Genomic DNA, 27,363 nt, shown 5'->3' with positions numbered 1-27,363 from the left:
CCCTATTAGTAGAAATGTAATGTTGATCAATTTCAAAACATATTTGAGCCTTTAAATTTAAAATCCAAGTTATAATTGAACCACGAACCAAAAAATGATACAAAAGCAAGAATATTATGGCTGCAGTGCTATACTGGTATGAAATGGTATGAAAATTGATGGTTATCATAAAGTGTATATTTGCTTAATACCGGTATTGGAAAAAAACATGCAACTGAACAGAGAATCCCACCAATTTTGTATTATTTTTTCAAAAGTTCAAATAATATATTTTTAAATGAAATAATTAATTAAAATATTAAAAATAATTATCAGATTTATGCATAATTATAAAATAATTATTAGCTAGAAACAAAAATTGTTCAAAAGTGTATAAATAGTACAAAAGAGTTCTACCTCACCTGGAACTTTATTTATTTATTTTCGAAAGGGAGATATTTTACATATATTTCTACATATCTATAGTAAATATTTAGTTCAAGCAAAGAAATCTGATGAATTTATCGTATTGGAAAAAAAAACAAAAAACAAATATGCCATGCACAAATATCATTTATGTTATTATTTATATATTTAATTATACATGTTAAATTCTGCTAAATAAATCATGTCTAAAATTATTATTTTTAAATAATTATTACATTTTGTGTTCTGATTTGGTCACTTAGTTTCACTTAGAAAATCAACAAACCAAATGATCTGAATACAGGTGTACAAACTACTGAATACGGCTCTACATCACTAAAATGGTATCATCTCAAGATATTATGTATGTATTTTTTACACAGCTGATCAGAAACAGTAACAACACAGGATAAATAAAATGGGAAACTTCCCTGTAAAGAGTCTTTTCAAGAGAGGAATGTAACATAAACTGCACCTGCAGAGCAAGAACACGTCTCCTGCTTTCCAGTTGTATGTTTGGTCCTTAGTTTATGGTTAGTGTGCAGGAGGCTGCCGATTCTACGATCGAATACCCATTAGAATGAGGTCGGTTACATCACCTGTAATTAAATGCCCAGTTTAATCACTACTCCAACCACACATGGGGTTTGAGCTTGGTGCCCTCTATGGGACTGAAGATACTTACTTCTTTCCTATAGCTCTCTATAGCTGCAGATGAGCACTAGCAAAGGCATATACCATAGCACAAAAAAAGCAGTTCTGTCCAGTAAGGAAAACAAGAGCCTGCGGCCAGGCTAAATAAAACAGTGCAGCTTTAGTGCTGTATGAATCAGCATGGCATGTACTAAGCTATGTGTTATGAAATATGAATAGTGTGAATACTAGCATGGGGCAGAGAGACATGCTTTTTGCATCTGTGTCATGAAGTTCTGCTGCGTCTTACATCTACATTTACATGCTCTTATACAGAATAACTTACAGTTCAGTCATTTTACACAGGTAGATAGACATAGCGTTAGGAATCGGCTTGCCCGGCCATAGAATTAAAAGCCAGTCTGAATGGCACTACTAAAGCCACTACACTATGCCTGGATTTTTAAGAAAATATCCTCATAGTTCCTCTTATGATCTTGTCAGAGAGAATACAAAGGCCCTTCTCAAAAATAGCACCTTCGCAGCATGTGTCCTGACCCACCTGGCTCTTCCATTGGCACTGGGCATAAAAGTCACTCCAGTGTCATAATAAAAGTTGTCCTTATCAAGGTCTTAGAGTTTAAATTAGGGTTGCAGTTTGGTGCGCTGTGCTGACAAACATTAGAGCTGGTGCAAGTCGTTCTGCCTCTGCGGAATAGAACTAGCAGTCAGAGGGTTTCTCCGTTTGAATTCTAGGTTAGCTACTCCCGATGGAGATCTACATTTAACTGAATTGGGTGGATTTATCCGAGTCAGAGTCTGCTGCAACACATCGATGTGGGGTGCCTGATGTCCTGTCTTCTCTCCGTCTGGTGATGGGAAGAGAATCTCTCTTGGCGTTTTCATGTCATCTCGTCTCTTTTAGTTTGGTCTCATCCAGCCTGAATGCTGGCCATCTTACGCGTTCACAAGTACAGAGCAACTAACAGCAAACTGGGGTAAATGTGGAAATTCTGGGCCATTAAGGAAAAATTATTATTAATACCTTGTACTGGCCGATCCCAATGCCAACAACCAATGACAATTTGAAAATTGGACAGCATCAAGTCTTCCATCTTTCTTAAGTGTGAGGGGCAATGGTGAGGGAGTTATCAGCTTCATTGAGTTTGAAAAGAATGAAAATGTTCATTCACTACTGACCAGTGAGGTCATCAGTTGTAATATTTATTTAGTAGCTAAAAACACCTATTTAGTAGCTAAAAATGCATTGTTATATATTATATTTTTATTATATATATATATTTTGCACTCCTACTTCACCCGTTCAAGTGGTCAAATGAACAACTGCGTCGCAAACCATGTGGAGAACCACTTTTTTTTAACATTATACCGTAGCATCTTAGAATGTAAAGTTCTACGTGAGGTTATTCATTTTGTGCTCTTCATCAAGGCTGGCACATCTCTATTTGTACCATAGTACAGCATAGTGTGGGATAGAGCCAAGATAGCTGCTCAAAGGCCTTCCTGACAGCTTTCCTGAAAATGAAGACGAGGCTGAAACTGCTGATCTAAGAACCAGCTCGATTGCTTGGTTGAGGCGTGTCTCTCTGAAGCAAAGAATCAATAGGCCTCCGTAGAGGACAATGACATCAGAGAATCAGGGTGATCTGTAAAACTATCGGCAGACTCCATGCAAGCAAAAAGGATTATCCATTTATAATATGCTAGTTATATTCTGCAACGCAGGTCATGTAACATGTCCCATAGAATGAGGATTTGGGGTTACTTGGGTTTAACGCCCCAACCTGTGTATGGTTACAGTATACGTTCAATAAACTGAATTAAAAAAAGTTTCCACTCCTCAGCTTAAAAATAAGCTGTTTGTAATGGTCACAGTTCACCTAAGAAGAGAATCTAAAAGTAGGTTATCACACTTTACAAGTTCTCAAACACTCAAGCAAGCAAGTCACATCACACAACTGTAGTATTCACTATCCCAGAAAGGATTTGTTGTAGGATTGAATCAGATTCCCTTTTTTCTCTCCTTCAATATTCAATAAATTTTTTGCTGATATCAGCCTTATCCCCCCACCCATCGATACCACTATGCACTGCCTGCATATGAAAATTACAACAGATACTCACAGTGTGCCCATCCAATACCAATTACTCACATTCACTTTTATAGCCAATGAATACACTTTATGGGAACTGCAGACAGACTCTGTAACACATTCAATATCTGCAGAGGCCCTCAGTTTCAAGCAGACAGCGACCTGACAGAACATCCACCTTCCAAACCTGCCTGAAATGACACAAATGACAAATTAGGAGCCAAACACACCAGCCATAGTAATGACAACTGCCAAAAGCCTCCTCCACAGAACATTCTAGGACACATCCGTGAGCGGCTGCCTGTCTGCACCAGGAGAGTTTGAAGAGATGGCTGCTATAGGCACCCAGGTAAATAAATGGCTGCTAATAATAGCTCCACACACATACACACACTCACATGTGCACACACACTTCTAAACACATCTGGCACAGGCCACCAGCTGCTGTCTATATCATAACAAAAGGGTGGCAAATCTGCCCTAGGTAGCCACACCCCAAACCCCTCTCGCTCACAGCCGCTCGGTCGCCATGGTGTCAAACATGACAGGCAGCCAGACACAAAGCAGGGAGGGGACTCCTCTAGACAGCTAGACAGCCTAGGACAGCCTAATTTCATGAGAAACTCTCTACCACAAATCCGTGCGTACACCTAGCAGGATAATTACACAGCGGAAAATGAGTTCATTGTGACAGATGGGAATGTGGAGGCAGGAGAAAGCGTGTGACGAAAGGATGGACGTGTAAAGATGCTGAGGATAGAGAGGATGAGTGGGGTGGAGGGGGGTTAGGAAGGGCGTGCCCAGCTCTTTCAGACCCCCCTCGTTGGGCCGCCTGTATTTTCATCATGGCGCAGATACTTTGCCAAAAGGCAAGATGCATTGCTGCAACACACCCAGTCCTCCATGAGTGTATTTATAGATATGTCTGCCTGTCTGTCTGTCTCTCTCTCTCTCTCTCTCTCTATATATATATATATATATATATATATATATATATATATATATATATATATATACACACACACACATATATATAATCATGTATAGTCAAGCATCTTTCATTCTCCCATCTCTCCCAGCATCACAGCCACACGTCTCCTTCCTCTCTCCTCTTTTTTTACATCAGCCAATCGAGACATGCACATGCATCCTCATCCTTTGCCTCTCTCTAGACACCCCCAAACAGGACCGACCCAACATCTGCCCCTCCCCATACACCAAACATACACACAGCACACACACACACACACACACACACAGTACCCTGGCACTTCCAGCTGCTCCAGAAGCCCTCCATCTTGGTTGAGTCTGCGGCTGCCGCGGTGCTGGCCTGCATGCTGGGCTGCGTAAGGGGAAGGGATGACACTAGGCTATTGCTAACACGCTAGTGTTTCTGCTTCTGCTGCTGCTCCACTGCACTGCTCTCTCCCTCTCTCTTTCTTTTTCTCCCCACCCCGCACCGGTGAATGAATGACCCACAGGAGGAGGAGGAGGAGGAGGAGACAGAAGGGGGGGGGGGGGGGGGGTGTGTTGAAGGGATGGCTTGTGCTAAAGGATAGCAGTGCTGCCGACTGGTGGATAAGAAACAGGGAGATGCAAGAGTGAAAGAGAGGAGGAGGAAAATAAAGGGTTGGGGAGGGCCTCAGAGGAGCAACTGACGCATTTTTACCCATTGAGACAGACTTAAATCCAGCAAATCATCAAATTATCTACTTTTTGTTTTTTAGATTTTGATGCTTTTTTCATGAAGGACTCCTCTCACACAACTGGTTCATGAGGACAAGGCAATAAGAAAGCAGTTAAGCCTGACCCCTCAGCCCTGAATCTGCAGGCAGACAATTGCAGCCATAACGTAGAACACAATTTTATCCTGTTTTAGTGCACTCATTTATTTTATTTTTTTTTATGTGAGATTATAACTAATCCTAGAGAGGGGATGCTCATATGCATGACTGGCTAGCAAACCCCAGCACAGATTTCTGCTGTTCTGCTGTATTATTCCCCTTCACAGACAGTTGGTTTAATCATTTCCCTTCAAATCAGCTCAGGCATGTTCTATTTTAGATTGCTGTGCGAGGAATAATCCATATAGTGGTTGTATACACAAGCATCAGTGTGTGTCGTGGTATACGTAAGGTGACATCATATTGTATGGTGAATGATTCAGCAGTTTAGGGTAAGAGCTTCCAGCTTGCTGCGTTTTCCTCTAAGCAGCTCAATGGCACACCTCTATGAGCCAATGCAGTAAACACCACACAAGGACAAATATTCCTGAGCAGATCAATCAAACTGCATTGGCCTTATGAATCAGAATGCAATTCATCTGAGCTGTGTGTCAGTGAATATTGCTGTTTCTTCCAAGCACAATGGTTTGACATTAGAGTCAAAGGCAATGGCAGGTAAGATGAGAGTTATGACTCTTACTACCACTCATTATGTAGAAATTCATTAGCTACATAAGCCCCTTTCAGACAAGCACGGTAACCCAGACTTTAGCTGTATGTGAGCTGTATGTGTGAACGTAACTATCCACATCAGTTGATCAACTGTCCATTACCCAAAGTCTGGGTAATGTCAGAGTGAGCCCATGCGTGAATGGAGCAGATTATTTTTTTGGAGAATTCATAGTGAGTCTTGCAGTACCTCAAGCATGCGCTACACAGGCACTGCCCCTTGCCTAAATCACACGGAACATCTTCTGTACTGAGAACGCGTGACAATGTTGACACGGAAAATCTCTGGCTGTACGCTAGATGTGTGATGTGGGCAACTGCTGAAAATGCCTGGACTTGATTCTCCTGACATTTTCTGGACCTCATATGTAAAAAACACCTAACACAGAAAAAAAGTGCTGAAATTGCTAAGAAGTGAAGCTTGTGTACTCAGCTCAAGCTCAAACCATTAATGGAAACCACAGATTGCTTTCCATCAAGGATATAGGAATTAATAATAGTAGATAATCAAATCACTTTTATTGTCACATCACATTACACAGGTGTAAAGGTGAGTTAAAAACTTGATAATGGTAATATGGTAAAAATATAATACAAAATATAATATCACAATATCTGAAGACAGTCCCACAATACACAATGAAACATGCGTCATCAGAAGTGTATCAGTTGTTTGAATAGAGAATGATGGGCCCTTTAGAACCAATATTTTGTTAAAAAAGGCCTTCAGAGGCAATGCAAAAAAAGTGACATTTGTAGCCCTTTAATGAGACTTATGAGCACCAGTGAACAGGTAGTCCAGCCCTCTCGCTCTGAGCGATCTGCTTTAGCTGTCTCAGGTTTAAAGGGTGCATTTTCCAGAATGTGTATTTTAGCTCTTTCTGTAGATGTCTGATTGGATTCAGATCAGGGCCTATGGAAGGCCACTTCAGAACAGTCCAATGTTGTGTTCTTAACCATTCTCTAAGTCCTTTAGCTGTGTGTTTTGGGTCATTATCCTGTTAGAAGGACCTGTGACTGAGATAAGAGCTTTCTGACACTGGGCAGTATGATTTGCTCCCGCACGAATAGTCTTCAGATTACATTGTGTCCTGCACATACTGAAGGCACCCAGTGCCAGGGGCAGCAAAGCAGCCATAAAACATAAACAAGCCTCCTCCATGTTTAATAGTAGGCATAGTGCCCTTTTGTTTGAAAGCTTCTGGAACATAGAGGATAGATGGATCATATATCTAAAAGATGTTTTCCAAGAAGCATTGCTGCATTGAAGCATTGAGTTCTCCTGGGTCTGGGGAGCCCACTGTTGCCCAAAAACCAATGGCTGGAGCAATCCGACTTGGATGTACATTACCCTTGAAGTCCAGCTTGTATCTAATTGGACGTTTTCTTTGGCTCTTTGTCCACCATAACACGAGCATATGGCAGCTACATTGTCAAGTAGGTTAATGCAAAGTGATGGAAATTAAAGTACAGACAATAAATGGTGTGCCAGAACCTTAGTCAGGGCAGTAAATATCCACTGAAAGTGCTTACAAGAGTGTACAGAAAATAATGGTTTCAGCAGGTTTTCAACGACCTGCCTCTATCAGGATGACTAGCAAGAGCTGAGCTTTTACGGCACTCCAGCAATGCTCAAGGAGAAAGAAATGCATTCAAATGAGATTAGACAGCATATTTCTATAGCTAAGTGATGACATTACCGCCAGTAATGTGTTGGTTATTGTGTAACTAGAGACACAAAAGATTTGGGCTAATGCTTAAGCTTTTATTAGTATGCAATTAATCTTATATGGTGAATATTTTACAGAAATAAAGCAGTGAAAAAAAGAAGTGATAAAAACGTACACATCCAAAGGAGTGAAGTTCCCTCCTAGCGCAACTGAATTCAAAGATGAAGCTCAGTTCTTGAATATCTCAGTTGACTCTTGCCATGTCTTGACTACAGGCCATAGCGTCAAAGAGCAGGATAGAGAGAGAGAGGGAGAGAATTTAATTTCCTGTTCAACTTTATGTAAGCTGTAAACTGAACAAGTGAGATAAAAACAGGGAGATGGTTTCCTTACAGGATTCTTCAGCCTTTAGTGATTTATGTGTCTCTCAGGACATTGTGGAGCTCCTACAGAGCTTACTGCTCTATCATCAAAACCAACACACTTCCTATTTCTTGTGCTGTGTCATTTTGAGGTACACACTGAAAGAAAGAGCACACCGGGCCTCTGCAGGTAATAACAGACACTGACGTCACCATTCTGGCAACAAAGTCTGGCCACCACAGCTCATCAAGTGAGACTAGGGAGGGCACAGATCTGATATCATCACTGGTCTTGGGCGGATAACAGAAGCAAATGCTGGCTCGGGTACAGCAGAATATAAGACGAAGTATGTCATATGATAACAGTAGGGTCAGGTAGGATAATGAAAATATTGAAAAAATCAGTAATAATTTTGAAGGAGTCATTTGAATTGGATTGAAGGTACTTTTGGGGTATATCATAAAAGCTATGTGTTTTATTCTGCAGGGTAGCAGAGCCTTTTTTGTTTAACCCCTTAATACTCCAAGGCTTATTACACACTAAGGTGTATTACTCAGTAACTACAAGGACTTACTGTACTGTACACTGTACAAACTGGGGGGGCTGTTTTCTGGTAACAGATGTTTGTATGGCCAGCTGGCGGGCCATAGGCTTAGCCATAGGGGTTAAGTAGTTTTTGCATGGTACTTTCATACCTGCCATTAGCAGTTGTTACCAGATCATAAATGTACAAGCACATTATGCAGGTTTGAACAGGGTGTGGTGCGTCTTTGAGATGGTCACTCAAACCATTTTGGCGGAGGTCAGGGAAACATTTGACCACAATCTATTTGCTTAGAACGCTAAAATCAGACCTCCTAATTCAACTGGGTCATCACAGCAGAGGTGAAAGCAGCTGCTAGGCTTCTGTCTTCATCGCTGTTCCTGTTAGTTTGAGCTGCTTAAACCAATCAAGGGATCTAAATGTTTGAAACAACCTGTCCATTAACAGCAACAAAAGTTGCGTCCTCAATTCATCGTTCATGTTTTCCAGCTTGATATGGCTTGTAGCCACAACAAGTTTTATGGTAGATGTACTGTCCCAGATAACTGTGTTAAATTATATAATTGTCATTTTAAGACCACTTATAAGGCCAATGATATAATAATACATAGAATATGATAACGTAATAATACAATTACAACCTTTAAAGAGCAATAAATGTTAATGAACATTGGAACTGGAATTAGTAAATCCTTTATCCTTAATAAATAAAACATCATATTTTTAAATGCTGTTTTATGTGTTTAATGGCAATATCTATTTGGCTACATAGTTACTCTATCTGTGAGTGCATCATTTTGTGCTGCCATGTTTATATTAACACAGAAGCATCCTTAATAGCCAACTGTCAACTGCAATGTTTTATCCTCGCTTGGAAAACTGGATGGGATGGTTATGTTTTAGACGTTGCCACTAAATAAATTAATGGGCTCTCCTCGCTCATTGAGCTTAAAGCCAAAATGTTCCCAAACCGGAGATGTGGACTGTGGCTTTACACTTCCACACTTTCAGGCTGGAATGATGCAGCCTTTACTGCATAATGTCACCCGTCGCAGTCCTGTCGCAGTCTGGTGGTATGGAGGGGCCATTTTTGATGCACTGGTCATTGCTTGCACTGCACTCTTTTCCTACACAATAGATGGCGCTGCTGATCACAGACTCAAGACTCACTGCTGATCACAGCTGCTAATCACAGACTCAAGCCCCACATCCAGTAAAGAACAGAACAGCGTGACTGGCTGAAATATTGGTGACATTCAATCCTTTGCAAACAAACATGCAAGTAAACACAATGGGCAATATTGAGGTCAGAAAAGCATGGCTAAAGTCATGCCCATATAATATATGATAAATTGGTAACTGACAGGTCTAACTAGGGCTGCACAATAGTTCGTTTCAGCAATGTGTGAATGTGCAAAAGTCACATTGCAGGACGTGCAATGTCACGTAAGGCATATTATATTAAACACATCATGCTACAACAGAAGGAAAATTCCCACTGTCCTCATTTCCCATGACAGATCTACCAGAGGCAGGTTATACTAAATTTTACTCTGATCTTTAATACACAGAGTGCATTTATATAAACATCATGACATTTTGGATCACTGACTTTTGAATAAAACTGGTGAAAATTCTAGTATTTTTTAACATCGCAATATCTGGCACCAAATATATATATATATATATATATATATATATATACAGTGCCCTCCATAATTTTTGGCACCCCTGGTTAAGATGTGTTCTTTAGCTTCTAATAAATTGAGTTTTTTTCTAAATAATATAGAACCATGATTTATTTCCTAAGAAATGTTAGAGGTGCCAATAATTGTGGAACAGGTGATTTTATGAAGAATAATTATTTCTTAGTCAGGGATTTTTTTTTCCCCCTTAAAATTCACTTGAGTTAAAGGTTGGATCTTTACTCTTTTTTCCATCGTGGTCCTATATTATTTAGAAAAAAACTCAATTTACTAGAAGCTAAAGAACACATCTTAACCAGGGGTGCCAATAATTATGGAGGGCACTGTATATATATATATATATATATATATATATATATATATATATATATATATATATATATTGCATTACCAGTTTTTCATATATTGTGCAGCCCAAGGCCTAAGAGCTGACTGGTTTGTCAATCCACATAGCTGCTAAATCGGGCCAAGCAGTTAAATGTGCACAGTACCCTCCCTTCACTCACAAAATCTGATCACAAGTGGTTACTGGAGATGTCTTTAAGACACATGGAAATGCCATATTGTATGTCTCGCTGTCCACATGGGAGCAAATATCAGGGCCATTTTAAATGAAGTGCTTCAGTTAAAAGCTTGTGGTTTTAAAGATATCAGTCGATACCCAAGTTGTCAGTAAAAGGGAAGTGGTATTGTGCCATTTCTACTGGAGGGAGCACACAGTGATGTAAAATGTGCTGACACTCAGAGGTGTAGGTCTATGGGTTTCTGTACTGGTGGAGCACTGAGCCCTCTGCTGGTAGCAACTAGGGATACAACCAGCCATACAACTGTTCCAGTCTTCCAGAGTGTTCTACGGCACAGAGGTACAATCTGACACCAGCCTACCACACCCTGCACACAGCACAGCACAACACACATACACACACAGATACTCTGGCCCATTGGGAAATACCACAAGCAATAACAAGATGTCTAAGCGATTCTTTTCCTATGACCACAGCTGTGCGTCCAAACAAGAAAGATAACTGTACCCTGCAGCAGATGAAGCTGATACAGCCCTGTGACAATCAACAACAGTGATGTATGAATGATATAAGACCTTTTTACATGCTGATTGTCCAGGCCGAAAAAACTGAACAGGAAAAAAAGGCTCCCCCATGTGCTGAGCTGCCCCCTGCTGTCTTCTCACTGCTGATGCAAGACCATTTGTGGTTGCTTGTAGGTGCCTACCCTCTGGGTCAGCCTTGTTCCACTGTAAAACCCATCCAATTTTGCTGTGCTCCTCCTGAGATGCCCTGTTCTGACTGTCACAGTACTGGCAGACGTGGCTCTGCTGTGGTGTCCTGCTTTGGATCTTCACATTGGTTCATTCTCGTCTCACTGCTTAGCATGTTTACCTGCATGGACTTTCATATTTCACTCACCACTCATAACTTAATGTCATATTTGCCACAGCTCTTAATTCATTATTGTTTTGTATTTTTCCTTGTTGTTCTTCTCCTTGTCATTTGTTCTGCTAGCCGGTGGCGACCAGAGGAGGATGGGTTCACCTTTTTCCTCTCGTTGCTCAAAGGAGTCTCTGACCTGTACCTCAGTAAAGCTGCTTTGTGACAACAAAACATTTGTTGTGAAAATCTCTATATGAATAAATTTGAATTCAATTGAATTAAATAAAAAGGCAAAAAGGGCAGATTCTAATATTGTTTCAGGATCTGAGTAAGGTATGTGTATGACAGACTACTGTAAAGTGCTGCATCTTTATTCGCACCTGACAAGCTTAAAACAAGCAGTAACATGACCTGCCCAGTCCAGCTCTTACAACATTCAAAGTCTATACAGCAATAAGAATCCTTATAATCTGTCATAACTACACTGTCAGAAACTTCTATTGCTGTTTTCTACTTTCTCTCCTTGACATACTTCACTGATAGTGCCTTTACAGCTTCAAAGTGGACAAGGACACACATAGTCTGAAGCACACAAGGCCCAAACCTATTATTAGTATTATAAATCTCAGCAAATCTGTCCCAAAGTCGTTAGGCATAGACTCTACGGCCTACTTATACAGAGTTAAAACCATTTACTCTATTACAGTGGGAGGTACTATGCTAATGATTTTTTAATATCAATAAGTAAGGTTACATGTATTTATTATTAAGGCATACAGGGACATTTAAAATTAAATTTTAAAATACATCATTATGCTTTTCCAGCTTAATTAGATTATAACCTAGTTCAGAATTTTTTCAAACTAGGATGTTCAAACTATGTGAATACAATCCCATCTTATTTCATATACACAGCTCGAGTCATTTAGGTAGATAGAGCACCCTCCACAATTATTGGCACCCCTGGTTAAGATGTGTTAAAAGCCTTTAAAAAAATTTCATTGCAGAAGCTTAATCTCACTCAAAAATCCTGACTAAGAAATCATTATTTTTCATAATATCAACGGTTCTACAATTATTGGCACCCCTAATAATTCCTAGAAAATAAATGTCACTGAAGCGTTTCTGTCATTTCTACTATAGTTTATAAAGTTGATCAGAGAATCTAGGAACCTTTAATTAGTAATTTATCACTTCCTGTTTCTCTGTGGTATAAATATGACGTGACACAGAGGCCTATTTCTTTTATCCACTCTCCAACCTGGGAAAGACCAAAAAAACACACCAAGTAAGGCAGATGTGTGTCAACCTTCATACGTCAGACAACGGATACAAGAACATAGCCACTTGCCTATACCTACCTGTCTCTACAGTCAGAGGAATCATCCAGAAGTTTAAAACAACTGGAACAGTGGCCAACCATCCTGGACAAGGACACAAGTTTATCTTGTCACCACGCACAGTGAGGAGGACGGTAAGAGAAGTAAAAAGTTCTTGGGTTTTCATAACAACCATCAGGTGCTATCTACATGCCAACAAGCAGTATGGGAGGTGTGCAAGTGCGGAAAAAGCCTTTTCTCACTTAAAAGCATAAACGTCTGGAGTTCACTAAGTGGAACTGGGACTTCAGCTGTGTGCTTTGGTCAGATGAGACCAAGATAGAGCCTTTTGGCAACAACCACTCTAAGCGGGCCTGGCGTAACACAAAAGATGAGTATGCGGAAAAGCACCTCATGCCCACTATGAAGTATGATGCTGTGGGCCTGTTTCTCTTCCAAGGCCCCCAGAAACCTTATTAGGGTGCATGGCATCATGAACTCTTGAAATACCAGGACCTTTTAAATCAAAATCTGCTGAAGCTGAAGAAGGGTCGTCACTGGGTCTTTCAGCAAGAAAATGACCCTAAACACACGTGGCCAAATCTACACAAAAATGTCCATGGTCATCTCAGTCCCCAGACCTCAACCCGATTGAAAACCTGTGGGGTGAGCTGAAGAGGAGAGTGCATAGGAGAAGACCCAGGACTCCGGACAATTTAGAGAGATTGTGCAAAGAGGAATGGTGGAAGATCCCTCTCTCTGAATTCTCCCATCTTGTGAAATGTTATAGGAGAAGATTAAGTGTTGTCTTGTTGGCAAAAGGGAGATGTACAAAGTATTAACATCAGGGGTGCCAATAATTGTGGCACACATGATTTAATGAATTAATAATTTTCCCCACTGATTTTTCCCCACTGAATAAATGCACTTGAATTAAAGATCTGGTTTTTTTGTCACTGTTGTCCTATATTATCATTATTATTAACAAAAAAAGAATTTACTAGAAGCCTAAGAACACATCTTAACGAATGGTGCCAATAATTGTGGAGTGCGCTGTATCCTGTGCTATAAGCACCACCATGCACTCTTGCACTGTGATATAATGATTTCTTAATGTAATGATTTCTTCATGTAAACTAGGAGAGTAACATATTTCATTAGTTTTGGATGTGTACTCTATTTTAAGATGTGATAAAAGTCAGATCATAAGGGGTTAGCCTTCTAAATATTGTGAAAAAGCAAAACAAATAATGACAGTACAGATCATTATCTACATCCCTGATCACTGAGAGGTCTGGTTTCCATAAGCACATACATTCTTTTCTACACAGTTGTTTTAGTTGATTATATTTGGAGAATATGTAAATGGACAAATCAGCAGGTCTGCTTCTGGTAGTAGCCAATATTGAATCAAGCCAGAATGAACACAACAGGACAGCCCTCCATCTCCAACACAGTGAACCATGTATACAAGCTCTGCTTTAATTCAATTCAATTCAATTCAATTCAATTTATACAGCGGTTTCTACAACAAATGTTGTCACAAAGCAGCTTTACAGAGATCCAGGTCCAGCTAGACGCAACAGTGGCAAGGAAAAACTCCCTCAGGTCGAGAGTAAGAAATCATGAGAGGAACCAAGACTCAAAAGGGGAACCCATCCTCCTCAGGTCGACACCAGACCTCATCATAATAAAAATCAAAACAGGAATAAAAACAACAATAAAACAAAACTGAATTAATATTTTAGTATTAATAAAGTCATGCGGGTAAACAGTCAGAGGCATAATCATGCAGTGAGGTGAGGATAAATCAATGCAAGGCCTTTGCAAATTTAAATATACAGTTTTTCCCTGGCCCCAAAATGTAGTATAAGCCAGTCTGAAAAACTGGTTGGTAGAGCAATCTTTTGCATTTTGAATTTACCCATTTTCACAATTCAATCCTAAAGGTCTCAAATTTCTCTGGACAGTCACAAAACAGCACAAGAAATACCATTACTACAAGTGTCCATCTCATTGAAGGCCTTTTCTTGAAATGTCATCAGATGTTTAAATTAGATAAACAGATAAAGATAAAGTTTTCAGGAACTTGTCAGCAGCAATCACTGAAACCAAACATTTCTGTTAACTGGTGATTAATCCAGTTTGGGACACTTTTGGTCAGTTGCTGCATCAGCTCAGTGACGTTTGAAGGTCTTTGTATTTTGAAGTGGCCATTGCAAATATTTGAATTTCTTTTACTATTTTTTGTAGACTTCCGTATGTGGTTCAGGTCTTGTGTGACCCATTCACACCTTCACACCTTTGAATTTGCTGAATTTACAGGGCCATTAATGATGGCAAGGTGTTCTGGTCCCAGGGCAGCAAAAAACCAAACAAACAAACAAAAAAACATGATACTCCCACCACCATGCTTTACTGTTAGTTAAGGTTAGTTTAGTTTCCCCGCTTTTCATTTAAATAAATAAGTTCTATTTAGGATTCATCTGTACACAGAACATTCCTCCAACAGGCTTCTGGCCTATTCATGCGGTTTTGGGCAATGTTAGTGGTTTCCTCCTTGCAATCCTGTCATGCATGTTGTTCATGTTCAGTGTTTGGCTGAAGGTGAACTTATGAACAATGACATTACTCAATGCAAGACAGGCCTGTCTGTCCTGAGGTGTTATCCTGGGGCTTTTTGTTTGTGACTGAAACACAGTGTGAAACCTTTTTAATAGAACCCAAGAGCACAATCACAAGCACATTACTAATGTCAAGGGTTTTTTAGTTCAATAGCCTGGTCTAAAGGTTTTCTGCTTTTACAAAGTTTAGAGAAAAATGTCAGAAAATAAAAAAACTTAATTGAGCAGTGCATGTGCAATCAATTTATCCCCTTCCTTAACCATGGTAAACATGATTCAACAGCTAAATCTGAAAGATTATTTTTCAATTATTTTTTTGAAATAGATATATTATATTGTACTTCTTTTAGGGATTTTGAGGAGCTATAACTTTATATCTGTGGTCTTGACTGACATTATAGACCAAGCTAGTATATCTAAGCCCAATCTGAATTAAGATTAGATTAGGTAAGATATTATTATCCCTGCTTATAAATGTTTAAAAAAGCCATTGTGTAGCCATGTACCACTGCCTTTTCTACAAGTAATGGGCCAGGGAGGAAGGACAACATACAAATGCAGTCGAATATTGCTGAAGCAACAGAACTGGGAAAATTTAATGTACAGTTTTTCCCTGACCACAAAATATAGTTTAGGCATGCTTGATGTTAAGTGTTTCCTACTTTATTTTTGTACTGGAGCTATGAGACAAATGTAAATTATAAGTAGTGGAAGATTAAAGCTCTGAATTAACACCAGGCAAACTTTACATTACACACTTGCCCTTGTGATATTAAATAGACTTGCTTCTGTAGGCAATATAGAACTACACATACTACACAAATGCTAGAAACAACTGAACAAAAGTCATTTGGTCAGCTAGAACTGGCAATATCATCTGTATTTTTGCTGATTGGTATAATGTACAGTCCATATTTGAATTTTAATTACAACAACTATGTGGCAATAAAGTAAAACAAATGTAAAGCATATATACATTAATATGGCATAAGTAAAAAATTATGTGTAATGAACAAAACTGAAGTTTATACTTTTTTATAAGTATACTTTATGTAGTAGGTATACTGAAATGAATGTACTACTGGTACTGGTAAGTGTACTATTGCAGTATGTCATGGGATTAAATTGGGATTAATTCAATTAAAAAGTCAATTTTTATTATACTATAGGTGTAAGTAGTAGTAGCAGTAGTTGTTTTCTACTATAACTATACTGTGAACTACGCTACAAGTGAACAAATAAGTGCTAGTTATATACATCTAGCCCACCTTTAGGTATACTTTTATATATCTATGTTTTATTTTGTGCTGTTTTAAAAATGTTAATTTGTGTCATGCAGCCTCTCAGACATCCGTCCCATTCTAAACTACAAGCCAAGCATACTCCAGATGTATGTATATGGCAAAAGTTATACAATATATAATATAAAATGATATCTAGAGCAAAATATTCGGTATAAGTCAAATCTTTTCTGTATACGTGGCAGTATAAGCCACAATGAAAAACTGGTTGGTAGAGCACTCTTTTTGCATTTTGCATTTACCCATATTCACAATTCAATCCTAAATGTCTACAAATTTCTCTGGGCAGTCACACAACAGCACAAGAAATCCAATTACTACAAGTGTCCACCTCATTGAAGGCCTATTCAGTGAACGTACTGATTTGCAAAGGACTGTTCTCATAACAGCGTTGGCAGTGAAGCCTCTTGACTGCTAAACTGAGAAGCAAGATTCCTCTAACATTTCCTCCTCTCTCACACTTACAGTGAAAAGAGGTATAAGCACTGAGAATGCTGAAATTTCTAATTGCAAACCATTTAGAGCTCTATCAGCTGTCTCTGAGTAAGATTCCATATACACATCAGAAACACTAGGCCTCTCACCAGACCTACCTCAAAGAGACAGAAATGGCAACCCGAGTGGTTTATTTAGCCCAGTTCAAAATGAATATATTATCATCACATCCTCGACTCCTATCTGTTCTTGATCAAATGCGTGATTTCCATTCTTTTAGTCGCAGTGTGGCCCTGTAAACACATGGGGGCAGCACTAATCGGCGAGGATATGGAAATAAAGGAAGTACTACCTGAGTCATATGGAGACGCTCCAAGCATGATCCTACACAGTACACATGGATCTAAATACTCTGACTAATATATTTATGCATGAAAAACGTCCACCAGAATTAGGAGTAAATATTTACATACCAGTTACTAACATTTACGATATAATAAACTCTGAAAGAGCAGATGGGATCCACCTCCAATATCTGAACCCAGGCCAGTGTTCATAACCTGCTTTTAAGGACTATTCCAGCTAATAAAAATCTAGAGAGATAGATAGAAAGATATAGATGGATAGGCATACAGACATACAGATAGACAAAAAAACAAAAAGAAAGGATGACAAACAGAAGGAAAGATAGATAGATAGATAGATAGATAGACAGACAGAAAGATAGATAGACATATAGATAGATATATAGATAGATAGATATATAGATAGATAGACAGACAAACCGATCTAAGTAGATAGACAGATCTAGATAGATAGATAGACAGACAGAAAGATAGATAGACATATAGACAGAAAGACAGACAGATAGACATAAAACTGATAGATAGATAGATAGATAGATAGATAGACAGACAGATAGATAGACATAAAACTGATAGATAGATAGATAGATAGATAGATAGACACACAGATAGACATAAAACTGATAGATAGATAGATAGATAGATAGATAGATAGACAGATAGACAGACAGACAGAAAGATAGATAGACATATAGATAGACAGATATAGATAGAAATGACAGTTGCAAAGGTTATGCTACAGTTTCAGCAGAGAGATCAGAATGGAAAGCACTGGAGCAGTCCTGTAAATGGGTCAACAACATTGAAGGACAGTAGACTGAGCTGGACTAAAGAGACTTTCTCGGCTCAGGACAGGGTTTACTACTGCTTACATACCAACTTCAGCTCCTGTAATTATAAGCCAGAGACATGATGGATGCTTGGCTTTCTTCACACATTGCGTTTCCCTCCGAAGCGTGCTTAGCATGACACAAACCCCCACAGCGCTGCATGAGGACATACAGAGGTGACTCTAGTGTTTATGATCTAAGAGCTGGGATAGATTTCACTGGGACACTGCAGGCTTACAGAAGTGTGCACTGTTTGTGTGATCTCATATAGGAACTAATAATTACGTGACATAACCATGTCAGGGGACTATGAAAACACCACAAACAGCAGTTTACAGTAATGAAGTGTTATAGCAAGGTTCTGTGACTATGTAAATACGTATGTATGTAATATGCAATAGGTAAGCAATAAAATGCAGTGTAACCCGCTTTCATTTCTTAAGCGCAATGCTTTTCTGTCTGGACAGGCCGGGCGAAGAGCTGCTGTTATACAAGATCAACAGTGACGCACACTGCTCTAACTACTGGGCAGGGAATGCCTCCCAGAAATGTGGGCCTTGTATGAGTATGTGTGGGTGTGAGTGTGTGTGAGAGAGACAGTGTAAAGTAGTCCAGAGATTATGTGTCATGCAAAGTACACAGTCCACACCCTTAGTCCATCTTGCCTCCATTGTCCTACCCCTATATTCTACCTCAAACAGATGATCTAAGCTCTATGATTAGCCTTACTATTGCTACAAAGCTCTAAAAGCATAAAGCAGCTGCAAAACATCTCCCACTACACAACACAGCACATAGAAAAACAGTGAGAGTGGGAAGATAGCATCACTTTCTCTATACTGTACTGCACTAAATGCACCGTAAATGCACCATAATGCGTGAGTTAGTGTAGTGCGTAGTGTATAACAAAACCACCTTTAGGCTGTGGCAGACCCAGGTCTGATTCCCTGGCTGGGCAAGTCTGTCACACTTCACCAATATACGCCCTTTCAAGACTCTTAACACTACATTCACCTACCTGTGTAACATGATTTCAATGCAAATCGCTCTGGATAAGAGCACCAGACAAATGCACTAGATGCTGCAATAGAAGAACCAATTTTGGTTTTATTAAAGACCATGGACCCTGTGTGAAGAACCTGGTACAGAATCAAGAGAAAGTCCTTTAGACCTTTAAAAAGGTTTTTCACATTCACACATCTCTATTACAAACACAGGACCTCATTCTCCAAATTCTTGTGAATATTCAATATCTTCATGAAATATCGTCATTGCTCAGATAACTATTTGGTAGTATCTATTGACACTAAACTACTGATTTTAAGCATTTAGCTGTACAGTAAAATGTTTTTTTTTTATAACTTTTTTTTAATGACAAGCAAGATTACAGTGGGACAGCGGGACCACAGCAGGACGGGTTCGCTCTCAAGGCCTGGAGCATTCAAAGGTTCCTTCCTGTACTCCTTGCCAAAGACACGTCTTTGCATGGTTTTCCCTAGAGCAAGGAGTGGCCACTTTGCCACAGCCACTCCAAGTTTATTTTTAGGGTCTTACAGGCCTTTAAGCCTTAGATAAGTGCTACATAGCAATGACTCAAAGAATTACAAGGGGCAGTTGGGTAGTAAGTTCACCAATTCACCAAAGTAAATACCAAGGATCTAGTCAAACAAAAGCTTAACATGTAGACAACAACTAACCTGTTTAAACTGCAGAACAGTTATTCAGATTCAGGAACATATTACTGTGTTGGGGTAGTTACACTCAAAAACGCAATGCCTTATGAATGACTATTTACTTCTCTCAGACTGTACAATGTTGCACCTACCTCTTACCTAGAAAATACCCTAATAATCACTTTACTTCCAAAATACTCAATATAAAAACCTACATAAATCTGTAGCATTTGAAAAACCTTATTTAGAAACAGTTAACCCTAGTAAATCCCAGCCACTAGCTGTAAATAAAGCTGTCTTTGCTCTGAACAAGATTTATGCTATTTAAAATTTACACACTGGTCAGTAAAATCAGCCCAAACAATTAAGTAGAAATAAACATTTTGTAATGTTTACAAATATGTTTATTCTGTTTATAAAATTATTAGTTACTTTTATTTTGACATGATCTGTTTGTTTGTTTGTCTAAGTGACTAATTTTGACACTGTCTGTTTGTTTGTATTAATGACTTTTATCTTGACATCTGTTTTTTGTTTTTTTCATCTTTTTTTGGTTTGTATAGATGTTGACTTTGGAAATATTGTTTGTACCAGTTGTAAATTGCACTCGAACTGCCAATGAAGTCGTGTTTACAAGAGGGAAATGAAGGTTTCTAGACGATATAAGAGTTCCCGAGATGTGATGTATACTTTATATTGTATATATATTTATACATATAATGTATATATATTTATAAGTCTGACTAATATTAATTCATTTGTTTTTATATTTCGCAGTGTTTGTGGAAATTTTGGGAAATCCTACAGCTCTCTATTCATAATAATAACAAACACCAGAACGTAGTAAAGTTGCCTTCACTAGTTAACTATCTAGTATATATAACTTTTCGATGACCTCTCAAACACAGCATTATTAGAAGATTACTCTTTTTTACACTCAGTCTGTGTCCACATGAGACTCCCACTCCTCACACCAAAGTGATGTTGCCGTGCTGCCTTCTGGCTGTTGTGGCTCAGAGTTTATGGACTGTACTGGTTTTATCCACATGCTCTGTTCACGTGACAGAAAGCTGCTCAATCTGTATGTTATCTCTGCAGCTCTGCATCCAGAATGAAGGACTTATTACTGTAAAAAATAACAGTGGCAGTAAAACTGTATGCCACACCATTATGGTTAAACTTAGGCAGTTTAAGTATGATCTCATACTCATCTGCATGGCTCACAGATTATGCAAGATCTGTTAAACCACTCGATTGGATTGTGCATTCAGTGCACAATTCAATCCACGACAATGGATTCTCGAGCTAACACTTTGAAGTTGCTAAACTAATTTAATTTTTATTATTATTAAATGTTTTATTATCAAATGTTGTGTCCAGATCTACTACTAATGTGCTGGGATGTGGGAGGAGTGTAATTAATAGAATGTCGAATGTTTTGCATTGCAACGTAACAATATTTTGGCACATTGTTACTTCCCTATACATGTTCACAAAAAAATCAATTAGTGCACTTTCACCTTTCACAAGGAGTTGTTGCCATTTTTCCAGATAAATTATATTCTACATTATGAATTCCAATTGCATAATGCCTTACCTTTCTCTCTGGTCAGGCCCTGGAATACGGCAGGTGGTGCGGCATGCCTTTCGGAGCCTCGACGGCTCTGGCTGGAGCGTCTCCTCTCACCAAGCCTTTCCTCAGGTGGCTGCTCTACCTTCAGCTCCGGCAGGGCTGAGCTAGGCGCTGAGGGACTGCTGCTGCTGGGCTTGGGCTTCTCCTCCACACTTGGGCTCTTTTCTTTTGGAGTGATACTTGGGGCGGGGGCAGCAGGAGGAGGGGCAGGGGAAGCAGGGGGAGCAGATGTGGCCGTGACCACGGGAGCAGGAGGTTCGGGTGGATGTGGGTCGGTCTTGCCTGGCTTGGTGGTAGTGGAGTCCAGGGGGAATCTTTTGGGGCTTTCCTCTCCACAGGACTCCAGGGCCAGCTCGCTGTCAAGTTCGGCCTCACGCTCCTCCCGCAGGATGCTGTACTGCATGGCCGGGCTGGGGATTGTTACAGTGGCTGGAGCTGAAACAGATGCAGGAGTAGGGACAGTAACAGGGGCAGGGGCAGGGGCAGGGGCAGGGGCAGGGACAGGGGCAGGGACAGGGGCTGGGGGGATAAACGGTGCAGAAGCAGGAGCAAGGGGAGGAGCAGAAGTTTGAGCAGGGGCAGGGGCTGAAGGAATGGTGGCGGTGGTGGTGGTGGTGAGACTTTTGCTGAAGCTCATGTAGCCAGAGCTAGGAGCCTGTGGGCTAGGTTCCTCAGACACAAGCTCAATCTCTGAGTCGCCAGATTCTCCACTGGCATCAGCATCCTTAGCATATAAGGGAAGAGAAGAGCTGATCTTAGGTTCCTCTGAAGGACTCTGCTTGGGGGCAGTCTGAAAAGGTGCTTGAGAAGACTCCAGAACCTTCTCCTGAGTGGAGCTTACAGTTTTCACTTCACTGGCGTAAATTCCTGGATCAGACGGAGAGTCAGACTCTTCAGTAATGAAACAGAGACAGAGAGAAGAACACGGAGAGACAGAGGTCAGTTTATGCTGCAGGTACAGCACAGTGTCTGCAATGACTATAACCATCTGCTGTACTAAGACGTCCCTCTGAGTGAGCATGTGTGGAATAAGTAATTCAAAGAGACGGTGCTTGGCCTCGACCCAACAGCATACAGAACACAGGCAACTAGGAACCTACTGCAGCATAAGAACCTAAACCGGCCAGAAAAAAAAATCTCTGCTCAGAGCTGAAACCGCTGTAGAGATAGAGTCACACGAAAACCACTAAACACCTTTAAAATCCAACTAACATCTGTGATCCAGTGGTTAGACCGGACACAACAACAGCTTCATTCTCTGGCAGGCAATATGGATTTGGTTGGCTTTTCTTCATAAAAACAATAAATGTGCATGAAAAAGCTGTGGTTGTCAATAATTTTAACTTTTGAATTTTTATGTGTTTGGTTTTTCTCTAAGAAATGCAACTCAGTATGAGTGCAAGTGCTCAGTGATTTGTAAAATACACATCTTCCAAAAATGAGACTCAAGCTATTCGAGCTGTAGAAGTGGGTGATTTATGAGCCCTCAGTGCTCACCTGTGAGTGGTGGCGTGGAGGAGCCAGGACTTTCATCCTCTGGCTCAGACAGTGTAACGGTGGGCACTCCCTGCAGCCCCAAGCTCAGGATGCTCTCCTTCTCTGACACTGTGACTGGAGGACTGTGCTGAGTGGGCGAGATTGATGAGGGTGGCATCTCGGTCAGGGTAATTTTGACAGGGCTAGCGCTGCCTTCGGCCCCTGGGGAGCGGTAGGGCTGGTAGTCGCTCAGCTCATCGTCTGAAGGCTCCTCGACAAAGGGGAAGGTCTGTGAGTCCAGTGCTGCCGCAGGGCCCAGAGTCTCCACTTCCACTGGAGAGGGGCTCTTCTCCAGGTAGCACTCTCTCCCCAGGCTGGTCAGCGGGGCACAGTCGGAGACATTTCTTATCCCCCAGTCCTCCTGGGGCTGCTGTGGCTTCTCCCTGCTGCTGATGTCCATGTAGCTGTAGGTGGAATCTGAAGACTTGTCTGAGTCACGCAGCTTGTGAGAACTGTAGCCCAGCTCGGTGCTTGGGGTCATCTCAATGCCTGAGTCTGAGCTGAACATGGCAGACTGGGACTCCAGGCCAGTAAGAAGGTCATCGGTGCCCATTGGCTGCTTCTGTTCCCCTCTGCCCAGGTCGCCCGAGAAGTAGGAGGTGTCCTGCTGGGAGGTGTAACTCTGACTGGACAGGAGAGATGTGTACGGGTCACCCATATCACCAAGGGTCTTCTTTAGAAAGTCTGTGTCCAGTTTATCTGTGAAAGAAAAGAGACAGAAGAGAGACTGTTTTAACTACCATTGTATGTTCAACCACTTTGACCACTTCTGTCTGTGTTGATGTAATGAAGATGAGCAGCAGGCGAAAGCCAAGTTCACAGCCCATGTAGTGCCAAACCTGCACAGTTACTAGACATAAGTGTAAGCAGTGCACTGTGTTTACAAAGAGTCTGCTCATATGAATGTGTGTCAGTGTGAGAAACAGACACTGAAAGATGTATGGAGAGAGGAGGACCTGTTTATTCATGCAGTTCTAACACAGACCGCGTGTAGCTGTGGGAAGACAGACAAGCATTGTTCCAAACAGATCCCACACGGAAACCCACACGCAGGCATCCAAACACATCCCATACGAAGGCCATGCACTGATACCATACCCGCTCCATATTCATTTCACAAACATCACAGACCTGATCTGTGATTAATTTCCTAATGGCTTTTGGCCTATATCTTTCAGGGGATTACACAATTCATAACATTTGATGATAAAGTTTTTCTACACAGGTGAACATTAAGGATGAAAAAAGAGCTGGGTACTTTGCAGCCAGAATCAGAATCAGAATCTCTTTATTTCACCAAGTATGTTACACATACAAGGAATTTGTCTTGGTGAGAGCAACACGTATGACAAGTAACAAAAAACACAGAACACAGTCTTAAACTAAAGGAAAATGACACTAAACAATAAATAGGGTAGGGGATAAATTAAAAAAATAAAAAGTAATAAAGGTAATAAAGAGCTGAAAATATATTTACAGAAAAGAACATAACATGTGCAAATAGTCATAGTGCAAATAGGCAGAGTGCAAAATAGCTGTTCAGTCCGGTTTGGTACAGTTCAGTTGTATGTTTTGAGGTTTACAGTGGGAGGTGTCCACTGTGGTTGAGGAGTTATTCATTTAAATGTTTTTAAGAGACTAAGAAATATATCCAAAAGAATATCTCATGTTTTTATTATTATTATTATTATTATTATTATTATTACCTATATTCCTTTTTTTCTGCTTTTTCTACTGTAACCACTAATCAACATCACAGCAACCGACCTGGATTCCATAGCAAACACTCATCAACTTCAAAGCAACCACCTACGATGCAATAGCAACCACTTAGCAAAACCATAGCAACCACTTCGTAACCACTTAGCAACACCACAACAACCACCAGGGAAACCATAGCATCCACCTGGGATACAGCAGCTACCACCTAACAACACTCTGCATCATTTGAGTATTTAGAGCAGTCAGGAGCAGTTTATACAGATTATTATTATTATTATTATTATTTACATATATATATATATAGATCAGCTGGGGAAAAAAACATCTGTGGTTAAAGTAACCCAGCATTGCATACAAAATAGGCCTCAGAACTGGGTCATTGGCTGAACCAAACCAGCATGTGTTCTGTCCTGCATTTACCCAGCACTGGGTTGCCAAATAACCAAGGCTGGATAGTTTTCAAGGCCACATTTTTAGTGTGGGTGTGTGCAGAACATAAACCCTCTCCCCTCCCCTTTCAGTTCACTCTAGGAGGAGGCACCCAGATATTTAGATCTTATGGTAAATGACAGGCCATCTGAACAGTATGAAGGCCGTAGTGGTGATATAACTGAAAATGTTACATTAGTTGCTTTTTCAATATTTTATTAAGTTGATACACCTATTAATTACCAAAAATACTTTTTTAAAGGCATTGCCATGTGGTTAGTCTTAAACTAAAACGACGGTTTACATACGGATCAATATAAAAAAATGTCCATCCCTGGTACACAGCTTAAAGCAGTACACTGGGCTGAAATCATGCTACAGTAACAGTACCATGTTATCCAGGCCATACTGAAACACTTATGGAAACACTTAGGCTCCCGTCCTGTGGGTGAGTAACATGATCCTAGGCTATTTGCTCATTGATTTTGCAAATGCATCATCCCAGGCACAGGCTCGGCACTTTGACCTCTACTGGTGACCATGTATAGATAACACATTTGTCATCTACTTCACAAAGCCCCCTACTGAAAGTGCCCTTGAGCACAAGCTTGTGGGTTTGACCTGTATGCGTGTGTGCATGTGCAAGACAGAAACAGATTGTGTGTGTGTCTGTGTGCGAGTGTGTTTGTTCTTCAGGTGGCCGCTGGGCTTGAGAGCTCTCCAGTGTGCTTTGGATGGGGCGTGGCAGTGACAGCTCTTGGCAGCAGTCAGTGACGGCACCATTGCCCTCTTCCTGTTCATTCTCCTTGCTTCATCAGATTTCTCTCTGTCTCTCTCTCTCTCTCTCCCTTTCTCTCTGTCGATGTGGCTATTTCTGGCAGATGCACGTTTTCCCCGCTCACGTTTGTCTGCAGGTTGACTGCAGTGGTGTCATACGAGGGCTGGATAAAGTGCTATCTCAGTGTCCACAAAAAGACGCACATTTGCGTCAGAAGAGAACCCTTTGGAATTTTGGATTTCTGCATTGATTACTAATTCGTGAGATCAGATAATCTAATCAAACTAATAACACACAAACAGTTGTTCATGTCTTTTATTGGGCACATTGAGTAAATATCAAGATTGCAGGCTAGAAAATGTAAGTTAACCTCTGTCTTAGTGACTTCTCCAAGAGCTAATTGACAAAAGGTGTGAAAAAGATGGGAAAGCACATGAGGGTAACAGCAAAATTTGATGATTCTATAAACTACAGATTCTATAAACTACAAACTACATCCTTTGTTTATGCAGTCATCTTTACAAAAACACTGTGCAGGTATGATGTTCATTGAAGGCCACAACAAAGTTTGCGCAAAAGCCACCTGCAAGACCACAAGTCTTCTAGTAAAAGTATCTATGGATAGATGACATGTATTTAGGGTGTACTGTGTACTCCCAGCGACTGCTTACACCAAACCAAGGCGTATGTACCATGTCGTTTTGGTACAAATACACATACTGATGCCCTTCCTATATATATATATATATATATATATATATAGGAAATCAGGCCCAGATTTCAGTGTTTCTATCAAAAGTTTTTCTATTTATCTGCAGACTGTGCTCTGTTTCCGACAATGCCAATGAGATGCAGATCTGCTGAGACATCAGCTCATCTACCCACATATGTCTAAATAACACCCTCCAACAGCCAAAGTGGTAATTACTGCAGCATGAAAACCATGAGAATTCAAACTCTCCCTCCAAGCAACAGACCAAGCATTTTGGAGCTCAGTCAATAAATCTGAAACAGATATAATTGAAAGCAGTGATATCTATTGTCTGCCTACTGAGAAATTCTAACGTGATAGTTCAGTAAACATTACCCACATGTAGGAAATCAGCCAAAGCATCCTTAGTGTCTGAAGTTCATAATTTTTTTCATTTCTTTGCAGCTAAGGCTAATGCAGCTGATATGGAATCTAATCATCCCACATTTGTCCCTTGTTAAGTGATCTTCAAAAGACACTTGCTCAGGAAACTGTATGACATACTGTTAACCTAATCCAACTGAGCGTTCCGTCAGCAATCCATTCAAATCCGTTTACATCTGCCACATGACTACTTCAGCTGTAGCAATATGCATCAGTGTGCAGAATCTGTGCTTTCTGTGCGCTACTGTGTTTTCAGTCACTACGTAAAAATGCACAACACTTTTTGGCAGATGCACTGTCATCGGGT

The 27,363-nt window shown here is 40.2% G+C and overlaps 1 protein-coding gene across 2 annotated transcripts in view; it reads right to left on the bottom strand.

Moving 5' to 3' along the window:
* Positions 1-27,363, bottom strand: part of rtn1b (reticulon 1b) — a 59,900-nt gene that overhangs the window by 8,383 nt on the left and 24,154 nt on the right. Inside the window, exons 2-3 of one of the 2 annotated variants that reach the window (XM_072682738.1) lie at positions 22,954-23,691; positions 21,421-22,347 (exon numbers count right to left, since the gene is read on the bottom strand). In XM_072682738.1, the coding sequence (XP_072538839.1) occupies positions 21,421-22,347; positions 22,954-23,691 (1,665 nt within the window). Of the gene's footprint in view, positions 1-4,415; positions 4,619-21,420; positions 22,348-22,953; positions 23,692-27,363 lie in introns of those variants that run through there. The other variant, XM_072682739.1, reaches the window with a different exon arrangement.

The sequence above is a fragment of the Salminus brasiliensis genome, chromosome 1 (assembly GCF_030463535.1).
Source record: "Salminus brasiliensis chromosome 1, fSalBra1.hap2, whole genome shotgun sequence".
NCBI classification, from domain to species: domain Eukaryota; kingdom Metazoa; phylum Chordata; class Actinopteri; order Characiformes; family Bryconidae; genus Salminus; species Salminus brasiliensis.
This window is presented reverse-complemented; position numbering and strand designations above follow the sequence as displayed.